Raw genomic sequence first — 15,220 nt, forward strand, 5'->3', positions numbered from 1 at the left:
TTATCTTATAGATTAGATGTAAATTAGTAATTTGTCTCGTGTCATGAACAGTGTCGACATTTCAAGTGAGAAAAGTAAAAAGAATCGGAGGGAGTACAGAACTTGTAAATAGAAGTAATATTAACTAAGATTAAGTCAGGTGAGATAAACATGTGTCTTGAAAGTAGAAAACGACACTTAAAATGGGACTAAAAAAGGTGAGTAAGGGTGTTTCTGGAAAATCCCTATATTAATTTATTTAAAAATATTTTAATATGGTGTACATTCGTGTATATAAAATGAAAATCTGAATCCGACACTAAATTCACTATTTATTTTCATGTTTATGTACTTCTGCATTTATGTGCCGAAAATGAAAATACAAACACTAATTTTTGATGTCAAATTTATATCGTGTTTTTGTATCGTGTATTAAATTGTCAAGTTTAGCCGAGTTGGCGCTGCCATGTAATTAGATACAAGAATTCTCTAACTTTTTACAGTTAATTACATAACGCACCTCAACTATGTTCAAAAACTAACTATAGATATGGGGTGTCATAGAAGTGAACACGGGTTCAGGTTAAAACCGATAAAATGATCCAACCCTGGGTGTTTAAAAATTCAACCCGTTAATCCAAAAACATATGTCTAGCCCTTTGAAATCCGAAATAAAAGAAACTTTTTAGGAAAAATTAATTCTAACGACCCTGAACTATTGGTGCTTTTTTTTCTAGGTCCCTGGACTATAAATAAAAATGAATAAGTAATTGAACTTTTAAATTTTTCCTATCATAGTCCTTCTGTTAATTTTTCGTAAACGGACATTACATTTTGCTAATGTGGCAAGTTATAAAATTAATCCAAAATATGTCTTTTCTGTGTAAGCAGCTCACATGCACGACACATGTGAAATAGTAAATTAGGGATTTTTAGTAAATTAGGGTTCTTAGTATAAGATTGGGGCTTTTATAATTGCGGTGTTGGATTGTATAATCGGCTTGGAAGTTGTTGTTAAATGGGTCGGGGGAAATGATTGGAGGTTTTAATTACGACAAGGGGCTGTCGGAGCGCCGCCAGGGGATGCTCGCCGACGGCGATTTGCGGTGGCAACTAGAGAGGATTAAGAGTGGCCGGAACGAATTGGGGTGTAGATAAGTTGCGTATTGTGGGTACTGATAGTATGTATATGTATGTAGTTGGGTGAGTATAAAGAGAGGTGACGACGGTACCGCCAATGGTGGTGTCACGAAGGTAGGCAACGGGGGAGGGACGGAGAACAACAAGGGTTGGAGTGTGCTTGCATACATGAGCCTCTTTAAAATTGTTGTGGGTTTTATGGTAGAGAGGGTCACGAGAGAGAAAGAAAAAACGAATGGTACGTAAAAAGGGAAGGAGGGAGACTAGCAAAGAAGGTGGACGACGGTGAATACCCGCCGGAATTTTTCCTCCGGTCCATGTGGGCTGCTTACACGGAAAAAACATATTTTCGATTTATTTTATAACTTGCCACATCAGCAAAATGTAACGTCCGTTTACAAAAATTTAACAGAAGGACTATGATGGGAAAAATTCAAAAGTTCAATTATTTATCCATTTTTATTTATAGTTTAGGGACCTAGAAAAAAAAGTGTTAATAGTTCAGGGACGTTAGAATTAATTTTCCCAAACTTTTTATGTGCTAAAAGAAAACGAACAAGTGCAGGCAGGGGAGCAGCAAAGTCCAAGCTGGCATGGTCCACATTTGATATTCTTTCAACATCCCCCCATCATCTCCCATGTGACATCCAAACACACACAGACAGTGAGAGAGAATGAGAGTTGTGTTTGTGTTTGTGTTTGTGTAATGAAATGAATCTCACCTTTTAATTAAAGCAAAAAGCATTCTCTTAAGCTATCTCTCTCTCTCGCTTGATAATTCAGTCATATCTCTCTCTAGTGATAACGTACAAGTTATAAATTTATATCTGGAATTAGAACAATGTCAGCTTCGCCGCCGGGAGCATCTCCGGCGCCAACATCACCCCCATCCACTAACTCAACAGCGCCACCTCCAACCACCACCACTCCCCCACCAGCACCAGCTACATCCACTTCTCCACCTCCATCTGCTACCACATCTCCGCCGTCTCCATCAACTCCGGCGCCGTCTACGTCTCCGCCGGCACCAATCAATGCTCCTCCGCCAGTGACGCCTTCCTCTCCATCACCACCAGCACCCGCCGCACCGTCCACTCCTGGCTCCACTCCGGCCACCAGGTCTCCTCCGGTGAGCTCCCGATCTTCGCCGCCGCCGCCACCCAAGACACAGTCTTCTACTCCAACGCCTTCGTCGTCGTCGTCGTCTTCGTCCGTGTCGAGTGGGTTGGTGATAGGGGTTGCAATTGGGGGAGTGGTGATACTAGTGCTTATTACACTTGTTTTTATTTGCTGTAGGAGGAAGAAAAGAAGAGATTATGGGCCTCCTCCTAATTACTATTTCCCACCCACCTCCGCTCCTCCTAAAGGTATGTACATTTCTCCATTTGCTTTTTTTAATGATCAGGAGAGAGGGAGAGGGAGAGAGAGGGGAGGGGAGAGAGAGCGAGAGAGATGGGAGAGAGTAAGAGAGAGAGCGAGAGAGATGGGAGAGAGAGAGACTAATCCCTAAATTCGTAGGATTGAGCTACAATATTAATTTGATGGGATGGAGAAATGAAAGAAAATTATGTATATTTGATCCACAAAATAGTACAAAGTTCATTTTATTCCCATCTAATTTCATTCTTTCCCAACAAAGGGAGCAGAATGACCAACTTGCCTCTACATTGCTCATACGGTTCATCTGCAAGTTGATGCTATCTTTCTATTATCTGTTTCTCCGATTTTGAATGTATTTGTGATGTGTTGCATATTTAAATTTGAGGTGTAGAAATGGGTGCAAATACGACAATAACCTATTGATCTGCTGCACTTAAATAGTTTATTCATTTACCTATTTATGAGCCTGTCCTAAACTGTTTATGTAATAACCAGAAGACCCTTATGGTGGCCCGCAACAGCAATGGCAGAACAATGCTCCCCCACCAGGGGACCATGTCATCTCAATGGCGCCAAAACCGTCTCCTACGCCTATAGTGTCTAGACCTCCACAATCCCCATTGCGTTCTCCATCACCTCAACCCCCACCTCCACCGCCTTTCATGAGTAGCAGTGGAGGTTCTGGATCCAATTATTCAGGGTCCACTAATCCACTCCCACCACCTTCTCCTGGCATGGCATTGGCGTTTGCAAAGAGCACATTCAATTATCAAGAATTGGCAATGGCTACAGATGGATTCTCTGATGCAAACCTCCTTGGACAAGGTGGATTTGGGTATGTGCACAGAGGTGTCCTTCCAAATGGCAAAGAGGTTGCAATTAAGCGCTTGAAAGCTGGTAGTGGGCAGGGGGAGCGTGAATTTCAGGCAGAGGTTGAAATCATTAGCCGAGTGCATCACAAACATCTTGTTTCTTTAGTTGGATACTGCATGACCGGAGCAGAAAGATTGCTTGTGTACGAGTTTGTTCCAAACAACACCTTGGAATTTCACTTACATGGTAAGAAATATTAGCATGCCAGATATCTATGAAAAAGTTGGCTATGTTTTTTAATAATTTATGTAAAAGATGATTCTAATTTATATGGCACAGAACTTTTCATTCCAAAATCAACTATTCTATTTGGAAAGTTCAATTGTTTCTGATTTATGCTTTCCAACTTTCATTTAGTAAAACTGAATTCATATCAAATCACATGAATATACACTTCAGGAAATGGTCAAATTGCAGTTAAATATGGATTCAGTGATTATATATAAGTTCTGATGAGTTATTGGTTGATGTTCTAAATTACCGAACTTCATGAATTTTAGGGAAAGGGAGGCCTACCATGGAATTTACCACAAGATTGCGAATTGCTCTGGGGGCAGCAAAAGGACTGGCTTATCTACACGAGGACTGTATGTTTCTGTATATTATCTTGCAAATTTTAATAGCTAGAGATTGCCGAAATAATTTAAAGCTTCTTGCGTGCCGTATTAATATAATTCATTTATGCAGGTAATCCTAAAATCATACATCGTGATATTAAAGCAGCTAACATCCTTCTTGATTTTAACTTCGAGGCAAAGGTGGGATTTTTCAAACTTAAACGTCATAGTGAAGAACCTTTGAAAATTCAAACCATTATATATATTCTATAGCAGAATTATGTAAATGTCAACTTCCCACTTTCAACAACTGTATTACTGATTTCAAAGTAAGGGCTTTTTTTTTATGTCCACTATATATGTAAGGTCTGCTATATCCAAGGTTGGGAATGTCCTGGCTTTTTTTTAAACACCGTAGTTGTTTCTAATAATTCTTTTTTTTATGCACTATGTTTCTTATATTTCAGTTGTACTTAAATTTGTAGGTTGCAGATTTTGGACTTGCTAAGATCACTTCTGAAGTGAATACTCATGTTTCTACTAGAGTGATGGGAACTTTTGGGTAAGAATAGTTAGCCAGTAAATAATTTACACATGAAACTGTAGTCAGTAAATAATAATTTATTTTTGATATAATCGCTTTTTTGAACTGTTGCTGCAGAGGCTCTTGAATACTCTGTGCCTGTGGTGTATTTTTTAAAATCATTTGTGTTGTGTGGGGAGAAGTAATTATCATTGTGGCTCTCCTTTTTTTTCCTTTTTCTGTGATACAATTTCCCTGGTCTTTTTGACCCTGCACCTGTATGCCGATGTCGATCTACTTTATCAAGATCTCATATGTCTACGGAATATGTTATATTTTCAGGTACCTTGCTCCTGAATATGCTTCTTCTGGTAAACTAACTGACAAGTCAGATGTTTTCTCCTTCGGTATCATGCTTCTAGAGATGGTAACTGGACGTCGACCGGTTGATTCGGCTCAAACTTTCATGGACGATAGTTTGGTTGATTGGGTGAGTATTCACTTTGGATTTCAATATTATCTATATCTTTATGATCTATGAAGCGTGTTTAAAGTCTCCAAAATCGAGATAATAACCAACTTTTTCATAGTGAAGTTTGTTCTTCTTGTATTTTCTTAATTACAAAGGCTGATAGGCTATGCTTTAAAATGATGTGTATATCAGGCAAGACCCTTGCTCAATAGAGCTTTGGAAGAGGGAAATTTCGATGATCTTGTCGATACCCGGTTGCAAAAAGATTATAATCCCAGTGAAATGTCGCGCATGGTTGCTTGTGCTGCTGCCTGTGTTCGTCATTCAGCAAGGCGTAGACCGCGAATGAGCCAGGTAACTAAATTTATCTGTGTCAGTCTCTTAATTTCCAACGTCAACATACTAATACTCGCTAAAACAATGTGGTCAATTTATAATCTATAAATCTTTTATTGTCAATTTTAATGGCAGGTAGGTCTTAAACTAAAAGAAACTCCCTTCTCATTTGGTTATAAAAAAGTAAGATGACAAAGGCATAAGAAAATTAATACCAGTTTAATGTCTTAAAAAAAATGAGAGCCAAGTACATGTGATTTTTTTGCAGAACTTTGTTTTGTACCATGGATATCTTCCCTGTAAAGTTTTTCTAAATGTTTAATACAATCATAGATTCATAGTCTCAATATTCTATTATCAAGGTGTCATTGTATGCTTATGAAGACTGGCAATACCGCTTCCATTTTATTTATGATGAAAGGACATATATTTGCTTGAAATTTAAAATATACCAAGTAATGTGAGAAGATGTATCAGCATTCACTCTTCATCATTGGATAATTAATTACTCATAAATGAGCAGGTGGTTCGTGCTTTGGAAGGAGACATGTCTTTATCAGATCTTAACGAAGGAATTAGACCTGGACACAGTACAGTCTACAGTTCACATGGAAGTTCAGACTATGACACTATGCAATACAACGAGGATATGAAAAAGTTCAGGAAGATGGCATTGGCTAGCGAAGAGTATGCTAGTAGTGAGGTTAGCCGACCTACCAGTGAATATGGCTTATATTTATCTGGATCAAGCAGTGAAGGCCAACAAACTCGTGAAATGGAAATGGGGAAGATGAAAAAGGATAGTAGAGGTTTTAGTGGAAGTTCTGGTTTCTAATCTGCTTCACACCCGCTTCATGTCTATAGTTCAACCAGCTAACATCCATAGCTACCACTTCACTTTTAGGTTGCAGCGATTGTGAGTATTACATTGTTTTGCTTGAGATAATGACACAATTCTTTCACCCTTTCTTCTGAAATCTTCTTGTGTTCCATTGTTTTTTGTTTTGGCTTATATAACAAAAATACCAATATTCATTCTTTTATTTGATTGTTCAACATCCAATTCGGAGTTGGCTGTTAGGGACTTTTTTGTTCACTTGCATGAGTACAATAGTTTGAATTTTGACAGTTGGATTGATGTCTTGTGGTCATAATCTGAGCCGTGAGGTGCTACTAAAAATGACACTGGCAATATGGTTTTTCTCCCTGATGGAACAGAATAACACACAATATATAACCTGATTTTAAAGCCTGCATCACCAGTTGAGAATCGCTCTCGATAATGATGCTCTGAATCACGCTAGCTTCCAATCCACTCAAGTGCGGGTGAGAGGGGAGTGAAGGTTGGTTGCTGGCTTGTGTAGGGTGTTGTCGATAGAGGGATGATGGCATAGAGATTAGCCACCCAAGCAGATTCCGGTGAGCTTGAGATGTTAAAATTATTTATTATATTTTAATTTATATTTATCCTTTTTTAAGTCATAAATGTCTTTTACTGTCAATATTTAACTGAATGGATTTTCAATGCATATGATATAATTTGTTGTAGAAACTTGATAAATAGCAAGATAGTAACCTCAACAAAGGATCCACTAAAAATAAACCTCCCTTGTAGAGTAGGAAAGGGAAATTTTATTGTAACATTCTTCTACAATTAATAAGATTCTATTAATCCACTTTTTACTCAACAATATACTTGCACACTCAAGCATACAAACACCCCGCAATACCTATCAATCTACTCCCTCCATTCTTTCACTCCGGCGATATTCCCACCATGTTGCTTACTGCACCTCCGTAACCCCACTTCCCATCAACAAACCCCACCCCGATTCAACCATAAGTACACACATTCATACAGTTAAGGAGAGATGACCATTACACACCCCCTTTTCCATAAATACCTTCGACAAAATTGACAGTAACGTTCATCCTTAACAAAAAATGTTCTAAAGGGTTTAAATGGTGGCAAGTTAAACTAATACATGATCAAACTTTGATTCAGATTGTTTTCAATTCCGGAATGAATACATTAATTACTGCACTATCATAGAATTCACACACTTTAAATTGATAGATACTCATCTTCTTTCAATGCTTACTGTTCAGTATTCCAACAGGTACTTAACAAATATGATGCATTTAGATATATAAAAAAGTTTTTGCAAAAACGAAGTCATTTCTCAGCGTCAATCATGTTCCTGTAATAGCTGTCTAGGCATTTATATTGTGCTTAATGTCATGTCATGCTCTTACCAGACATGCTAGCTCACAGATAAAACCTAACCATTTGGCTCCAGGCGACATGTACATCTTTATTAAAGCTAACTGAAGATCAGTGAGCTCCAAACAAGGTTTTCAGACATCTACCCAAAATCTCATGAAACATGTATATATAACACAACAGTATCTAGGCCTTGCCAGTAACTGCAGCATGAATAGCATCTGCAAGATGAGGAACTGTTCGGGAACTAAGACCTGCCATGCTGATCCGCCTGCCAAAATTCCACGTAAACATTAAAACACCCCAATAATATTTCGGAATTTGTTGATTACATCTACTACTCAACCTAAAAGCACATACACAAGTCGCTAGATTAAAGTATTTGTCAACTCCAAGGTCCAACCTAAAGTACATCATCTGTTCATTAATGCTATTCTAGTTGTATTACTATAAACTGAGATATGCATATTAGATTCTTTTTAACGTATCTGATAAATTTATTGGCTTTTCCGAATAATCTAAGGTTTCAGGAGAGTTGGGTTGATAACAGGTAACAAAGGTCTGGTATAAAAAGATCACGAGTTGAAGTACTGGTAATAGTCTCAATATTACAATTAGACTTAAAGGTGTTTGCACTAACAGGTGTTCTGAAGGAGGTAAGATATAGAAATATATACTAATAGTTGATATCTCAACCAAAATAGAGTTGCTTCAACATTCAAAAGTTCCAATGAGCATTATTACATGGCTTCGACCAAAAGTGTCCAACATGGATATGTGTTCAACATAGATACATGTACAAATGTTTTTGCCATAAAATAATTGCCCTCCAAGTCTTATGCCTCCACTAAGGGTATTTGAGGCACAATGAAGAGTCAGGTAATAGGGGCAACAGAGACGGGGAGAGTATAACAATAACTTTTTTGTAAAGAAAATGTGTCTGACCTATGACCTTATAAATGGGTATTATCAAAGCAGTGCAGTGATTGGGAATGTCGATTAAAGATGTAAACACAGATTCTTCACATTTATGACAATTACATGTGGATCTTCTACAGAATTTTTATCAACAAATACAAATGTACTGTGCTTACCCATCAGATGTCAAATATATATGATACTCATTGGTCATGAAGGTGACTTGCTCAGAGTTTAACCCAGTGAATGTAAACATTCCAATTTGCTTGACAATGTGACTCCAGTCACCTGGTGTTTCTGCACAATATAAAAGAATGCAAGTCAGTGTAGCTCTTGCAGAGGTAGAAAGATAAACAAACAAAATTATAATCCTAAAGACTTAAAATTCATATATGTCAGTCATTCATTGGTACAATTAAGACACCTCCAAAGTGGTACAACATATATAATTCAAATGTGTGCTTTCTTAAAATGGACAGAAGAAAGTAGATAACAAATATTTCAGGTTGCATAACTATTATCTTTGGATATACCAACTGCATACTGAAACCAAAATAATACATAGACTGTTTTCACTAAGAAGGCCAGGGGTGTCGCCTTGCCTTTTGCTTGTAAAGCATTAAAGAGCTCCTGTCGCATGCTGATGATTCGGTCAGCCATTGCTTTCAGCTCCAGTGTCCATTCATTATAGAGGTCACTGCATGCACATTATTGACAAACATTAAACCTTTAACCAAATTACCTGTTAGATTTTAGATGCTTAAAGCTAAACTTCGAAACCCTAAAACAATGAGGTAATAGCATTTCCGGAAGAAAATGTACACATCAGTGATGCTATATCAATTTAATCATAATAGTGATGGAACCTTTGTTGCTTGAATAGTACAGTTGTGTGGTACCATCAGGCACAAAGGAGCAATTTAACAGACATACCCATCTTTGAGAATCGCAGCCACAATAGATGCACCATGAAGAGGTGGACTGGAATACATAGGCCTGATAACTAGTTTCAATTGGCTCTCAACCTTGCTTGCCACATCTGCAGTCTTGCAAACCTGTAACAATAATTATCCGTCAGATCCATTCACAAAGTAACCGGCTAAAAAGAAAAATCATGTTTATGTAAGCAAGTGTAGCTACTTCCTAGAATAAGATATTTGGTGGTTGAATCAAACTATAAATTATTTAAATAAATTCAAAATGGCCTACCTCAGAAAAATAAATATCCATTAATTGCAAAGCACATAAGCCAGCAATTCAACATTAGTTCAATTGAGTTCTTTGATGCACATGAAGGTATGGTAATTAAATAGATGATGTTAAAAGCAATATATTGACTTACAATGCTCAGGGCACCAACGCGTTCCCCATAGAGTCCCATATTCTTTGCATAACTCTGAGCTGCAAGGCATTCACCACCATCTGCAACAAAGATGCGAACAGACTGTGCATCGGCGTCAAGGCTGCCGCTAGCAAAACCCTGGATAATGAAACTCCGTTAAAATCATTGTGACAGGAAACATGTCACAAAGGAATATAGGTAATCACCATCATATTGTGTAAGCTGCGCTTAAATTATTAGTCTCAAACAGCAATCATCCTTTACCTGATATGCACTGTCAAAGAAAGGTAACAAGCTTTTCGATCTCATCAGCTGTCTGATCTGCTCCCACTGCTCAATGGTTGGATCAACACCGGTTGGATTGTGAGCACATGCATGAAGAAGCACTATTGCTCCCAATGGAGCAGAACCAAGATCCTCTAGCATGCCTGTTTTTAGTATTAGTATCACCGCATGTATAAGAAGTTACTTAGAACTTTAGAGCCTGTTTGGCAACACCAAAACTCTAGTGTTTATTCAACAAAGATTTAAAAATGTTGTGTTTGTGTAATAAGCTAGAAAGCAAGGATACATATTCGGGGATGACAATTTGTTCATTAGATATAATTTTATTTGGGGTTTTCTCACAAATACCCAAGCCTAGAAAGTTTTTAGCAAAAATACTGCAATTTTTTTAAAAAAAATTGCAAAAATATTATTTTCTTAAAAAAAATTGCAAAAATACGGAGGTTGCATTTGCAACCATATCTGCAACCACAAATGCAACTTTGAAAGCGTCTATTGAAAATTGCATTTAATTGCAGAATGCAAGTGTTGCAAAGTACCCCTGCGGGCCAAATGATGCGGATCGTCGTTGCTTATACATGTATATGTATGTACTACTGTGAATGATTTCTGCGTGTACATGTATGTACTGTGAATGATTTCTGCGTGTTTGTGTTGCGTTGATTGGATCGACAATGTATCCTTTGCACGATACCTATCATGCAGAGGATTTTGGTAACTGAAGTTAGTGGACTGGAGGGAGTGGAAGATGGAGAAGTGTTATTTGGCATAGTTGAATCGGGGTCTGAACTATGCTTTAGGGTTGTTGGAATGGATTTTGGTTCTGAATTGAAGTATGAAGGTGGGGCAGATAATTGGACTGTTAAATGCAAATGTGGAACAAGAGATAATGATGGGGAGAGGATGGTGGCTTGTGATAATTGTGAGGTTTGGCACTCAATGCATTGCCATGACAGAAAGGGAAAAAGAAAAGTGAAGGAAGATAGGGGAAAGAGAGAATTTCTTTTGCAAAAATACTGAAGTTGCACAAAGTTGCATAGTATTTCGCAACTACTTTCAGAAGATAGTAAAATTGCAAAAAAAACTTATAAAATGCAGTATATTTGCTAAATTCCCTTTTATTTTATCCCAAAATTATGATATCGGATTATAATACAATATGTTCAATAAATAAAATACACATGTGTGATAGGAAATTTGCTTGATTTGCTCTTTGTAAGTTGTATCGTGTTCAAGCAAATTCAATCAATAAATTTGATGAAAGGAACTTGGTTTTGTCTGGCTTTTATTTTTTTACCTTGTGCCGGGTCTAGTAGGGTGGTCCGCACTCAAGGTTTCCTTCCAAAAGTTCCCGTAAAAAAAGGTCAAACATCATATAAATGGGATGAAGGGATAATTACTTTTTCTAACTCATGAGTTACATATTTTAAAGGTTAAATTTTAGGTTCTCTTAACTTGGCTTTTGAGTCATAATATTTTATTTATTTCAAATTTAGCCACGGACTCTTGTTATTTTGAGAAACTAATTTGGCAATTATATATATTGGGGTAACCAGGAATCAATAGATGTTTCAAGGATGACACAATTGATAATATCATGGTTATGCCTCACTATCGAGTGACCAAAGTTTTATCAATTAGACCATAAAAAGCAATAGCTTGTCTGATTCAAAATAAAGACATCAGAACCAAAAAAAAAAAAAAAAAAAATTCTCAAGTTTTTGGCAAGTAGTTATAAAATATTATAGCACTTTAATGTTACTAAGACTCTGAGGGGGGGTATTTAGCAAAAAAAAAAAAAAAACCTCCGAGGGGGGCTAATACCTTCAAAATCCAATCCACGCGTTTCTGGATTATAATAGCGGTATGTCTTCACCGATAAGCCTGCTAAAGTGAAAATTTTTGGATGGTTTCCCCAAGTTGGCTGGGGAATATACACTGTATGCTGGCAGAACAAATTGTAAATCAGATAAATACTTATGTGTTACAAGCCTTCAAAGGGAAGCTATTAGGCACATGATCTACTTACTTCATGATAATGTCTGGCCAGGAATTCACCCCCAACCCTCAGTGAGCCAGTACCAGATAAGCACTGGACAGTTGCGACTCTATTCTCTTGAATGGCAGGACTGGTCCAGAAGTATGCAACATGAGGGTTAAAATATGACACCGAGAATATAGCATTAATACTATGATGGAAATAGTGTTGATACAAATTAGGTACATCAAAATCGCTCTTACAAATGAATTTCATTGAGGCCTTGCCCAAGTATAAATAGTTAATTACAAAACTTTCCCACTATGCATTTTAAATTCCATCAAAAGAAAGGCAGCATGTTCTATAACAGAGGCTAGATATGTATGTGGTAACATACTTGTTTTCTGACAAGAAAAAAGTTCACATAAGAACTTGGGTATGATTTTAAGAGTAATTCAGAATGCCAATGATTTTTCTTAGTGATGTTATCTGTTCGAAACTAGAGATGCATGTTCCACAAAATAACTGATGTATTACTATTTAATAAACAGAAGTAACACTAAATAAATGTGTACTTAGCCCACATATATAAGGACCATCAAGTTCCCAAAGAAGTAAATAAATCATAGTGCTGCAAAATCTAACTCATCCGGTTACCTATCAGCGCCGAAAATCAGCTTGGCACTCAATTTGTTAAAGTCTGCCAGTCCAACAATAGGAAGATACTCTTTTACTCGAGACCTAAATCAAAGTCACCAGATGTAATCAACACATAAATAATAAGATCAACTATGTAGATCCACCCTTAAATTTATAAATAACTTACTGATCATTTACAAGCATCTGCTCTGCTTTCTTCACAACATTAAGAACAAGAGGTTTTCCTTCCTATAACATGAGCAGATGTTATGTATCCAACTCAATTATAAATAGATGATCCAATAACAGTAATAGAGAAACAAGTAAACATACCTCAGTTCGATAAGCACCAACACCCAAATTCAACTTATTAGGACTTTGATCTTTGTGATAAGCAACAGTGACCTGTTTGAGACATAAATAAAACATGATCAATGATAAATTACCAATGACGTAGCGGTATATCCCTGATTCAACTTAGTAAAAAAATTGATTCAAAAAAAAAAAAAAAAAAAAACTTAGTAAAAAATTAATACAAAAATTGTCCTATTACTAAAAATATATACACACACAACACAAGAAAAATATGTACATGATCAGGATATGTACATGTACATATGCAATATGGTAAGATAATACACACACAACACAAGAAGAATTCATATACAGAAACTTAGAATGAAAAATAAAGACAATAAAACTGTCATAAATTACAAATCATACATTCTGATATACATATACACAAACAGACAACATAAAAAGGGTGACAAAAAATCAAATGGCAACAATCGAAATTATAAACTTGCCAATCCAACTATAATACATACATGAAACAATACATAGCAAAACATATACACACAAGTTGACACGGATGCACGTGAATGGTGAACTGTTTGATCCACAAACAAAATACCATCGATCCTACTGATTTAAAATGAAATTCAAACACTAGAATATAAAATAATAAAATCACCAATCTATCTACGAAACTAGGTAAAGAGTTCATGTACATATAGCGAGATGTAGAGATAATCAGATACAAAACCTTCAAATGAAACTATAAATCAACACAGCATATACGACAAAATTACTGATCGATTGATAAAAACGTCGGCATATGTAAAATCATATCTACTGATATTGTATGTATATAACTTATTACCAATTCATCAATAGTACTATGCGATCAGTATATATATGAATGTCAAATCATTTATAAACACCTAAACACAAGCGAGAGAGAGAGAGGGGGATAGAGGGAGAGAGAGGGAGAGAGAGAGAGAGAGAGAGAGAGGGAGGGAGAGAGAGAGTACCCCTAAGATAGGATCCTCAGGAGCGCGAACGACGTTAGCGAAGACGGAAGACATCGGAAGTATAAGCTAGGGTTTTGGATGATTAGAAGTTAGTTGTGCAATTAATCCACCAGCTTTATATAAAGCAGGAGCAGGCGAAAGGTGTTGGGAGAAATACAGTGGAAACCAGACAGTGGGCGCACGCAATATAACCACAGTTTTTAACTGTGACCTCTTTCCCGGTTACTTTTTGCACGTTCTCTGTGTGTAAGTGTAACTCACAAAGAAGCCTATTTTTCAATTTAATTTTCAAAAGTAACTTGAAAATTTTATAAATGAATTTGCAGTATAATCGGGTTAGCCTTTTGATCTTGATAAAATTTGTTGGGAATAAAACAGGATTAATAACCTTCTCATCTGGTTTCTAATTTGAAATTCTATGAAACTTTAAATTTGGTCAAATAAGTTATTGAGTCTAAATTTATTAATCAAATTTTAGGATAAACCAGTTCAGAAGCCGTGCGTTGCGGTGGTCTAAAAAAGCTATACTTATTAATGATTCAATATTAATATTTGTAGAATAAAATAATTTTAAGGATGTCTATATTAATGATTTAAAATTAATATTTGAAGGATAAAATAAATTTTATATTATAAAAATCTTGATGTAATACAAATACTAATATATAAAATTGCAAAATTGGACTATAATTCATGGTGAAAAAATGAAAATAAATTTCTACACGTAATTGACAATTTAAACCACGATGAATCTTAATTTTATTTGTGTTTTTATTTTTAAAAAGTAATCATGTTCTTACATTGTCACCTTCCTCAAATTTTTTTTTGGATTAATTGTGCACAAAAAAATCTAACTTAAATCTGTGAGATAGCGGTCTATAACTCCCCTTACTTGTAACAACTTTTAACTTCACTTAAAAGTTGCTTGAACGGAGCAAACACATAATGCATGAATAATATTTTCAGAAATACAAAGTAAATCATATAAAAATTAAGGGAAAATAGATTTTTTTGCCACCCAACTTATTATTTGTTTAGAAACCTACCACTGAACTATAATTTTTTTCTTTTTTGTCACTAATGTTAGGTTCGGACTTTTTTTTTGTCACTAACGTTAGGTTCGGATTTGATTATTAACACTATGTTATTTTTTTAGCATTATTAAAATATAGTGTTAGTCTGTAATATAATGGCGATTTGATATGTGTCTATATCTTTATATGTAGTGTCCTAGGTAGTTTACCTTAGAGGACGAGAGTTG

General features: G+C 36.1%; 2 protein-coding genes across 3 annotated transcripts; one reads left to right on the top strand and one right to left on the bottom strand.

The window, feature by feature from the left end:
- The first annotated feature begins 1,757 nt into the window (after window positions 1-1,757).
- LOC108215312 (proline-rich receptor-like protein kinase PERK1) lies at window positions 1,758-6,356 on the top strand. Of its 2 annotated transcripts, none has more exons than XM_017387760.2 (8): window positions 1,758-2,486; window positions 2,998-3,558; window positions 3,873-3,959; window positions 4,060-4,130; window positions 4,415-4,491; window positions 4,795-4,942; window positions 5,117-5,278; window positions 5,784-6,356. In XM_017387760.2, exons 1-8 carry the CDS (start codon window positions 1,961-1,963, stop codon window positions 6,093-6,095), a joined length of 1,944 nt encoding a protein of 647 aa, XP_017243249.1. In that variant the 5' UTR covers window positions 1,758-1,960; the 3' UTR covers window positions 6,096-6,356. The 2 variants fall into 2 exon arrangements, with proteins under 2 accessions (XP_017243249.1, XP_017243248.1); XM_017387759.2 differs by having other exon boundaries at window positions 1,769-2,486; window positions 2,995-3,558.
- A 1,028-nt stretch (window positions 6,357-7,384) lies between these two features.
- Window positions 7,385-14,201, bottom strand: LOC108214974 (aspartate aminotransferase, cytoplasmic). The gene is made up of 12 exons (XM_017387256.2): window positions 13,960-14,201; window positions 12,980-13,051; window positions 12,834-12,895; window positions 12,665-12,748; window positions 12,059-12,158; window positions 11,854-11,974; window positions 10,009-10,172; window positions 9,745-9,882; window positions 9,336-9,457; window positions 9,005-9,099; window positions 8,579-8,699; window positions 7,385-7,755 (listed from the first exon to the last, which is right to left on the bottom strand). The coding sequence occupies exons 1-12, from the start codon at window positions 14,011-14,013 to the stop codon at window positions 7,671-7,673; spliced, it is 1,218 nt and encodes a 405-aa protein (XP_017242745.1). The 5' UTR covers window positions 14,014-14,201; the 3' UTR covers window positions 7,385-7,670.
- Between the last annotated feature and the right edge of the window lie 1,019 nt (window positions 14,202-15,220).

Source organism: Daucus carota, chromosome 3 (genome assembly GCF_001625215.2).
Source record: "Daucus carota subsp. sativus chromosome 3, DH1 v3.0, whole genome shotgun sequence".
NCBI classification, from domain to species: Eukaryota; Viridiplantae; Streptophyta; class Magnoliopsida; order Apiales; family Apiaceae; genus Daucus; species Daucus carota.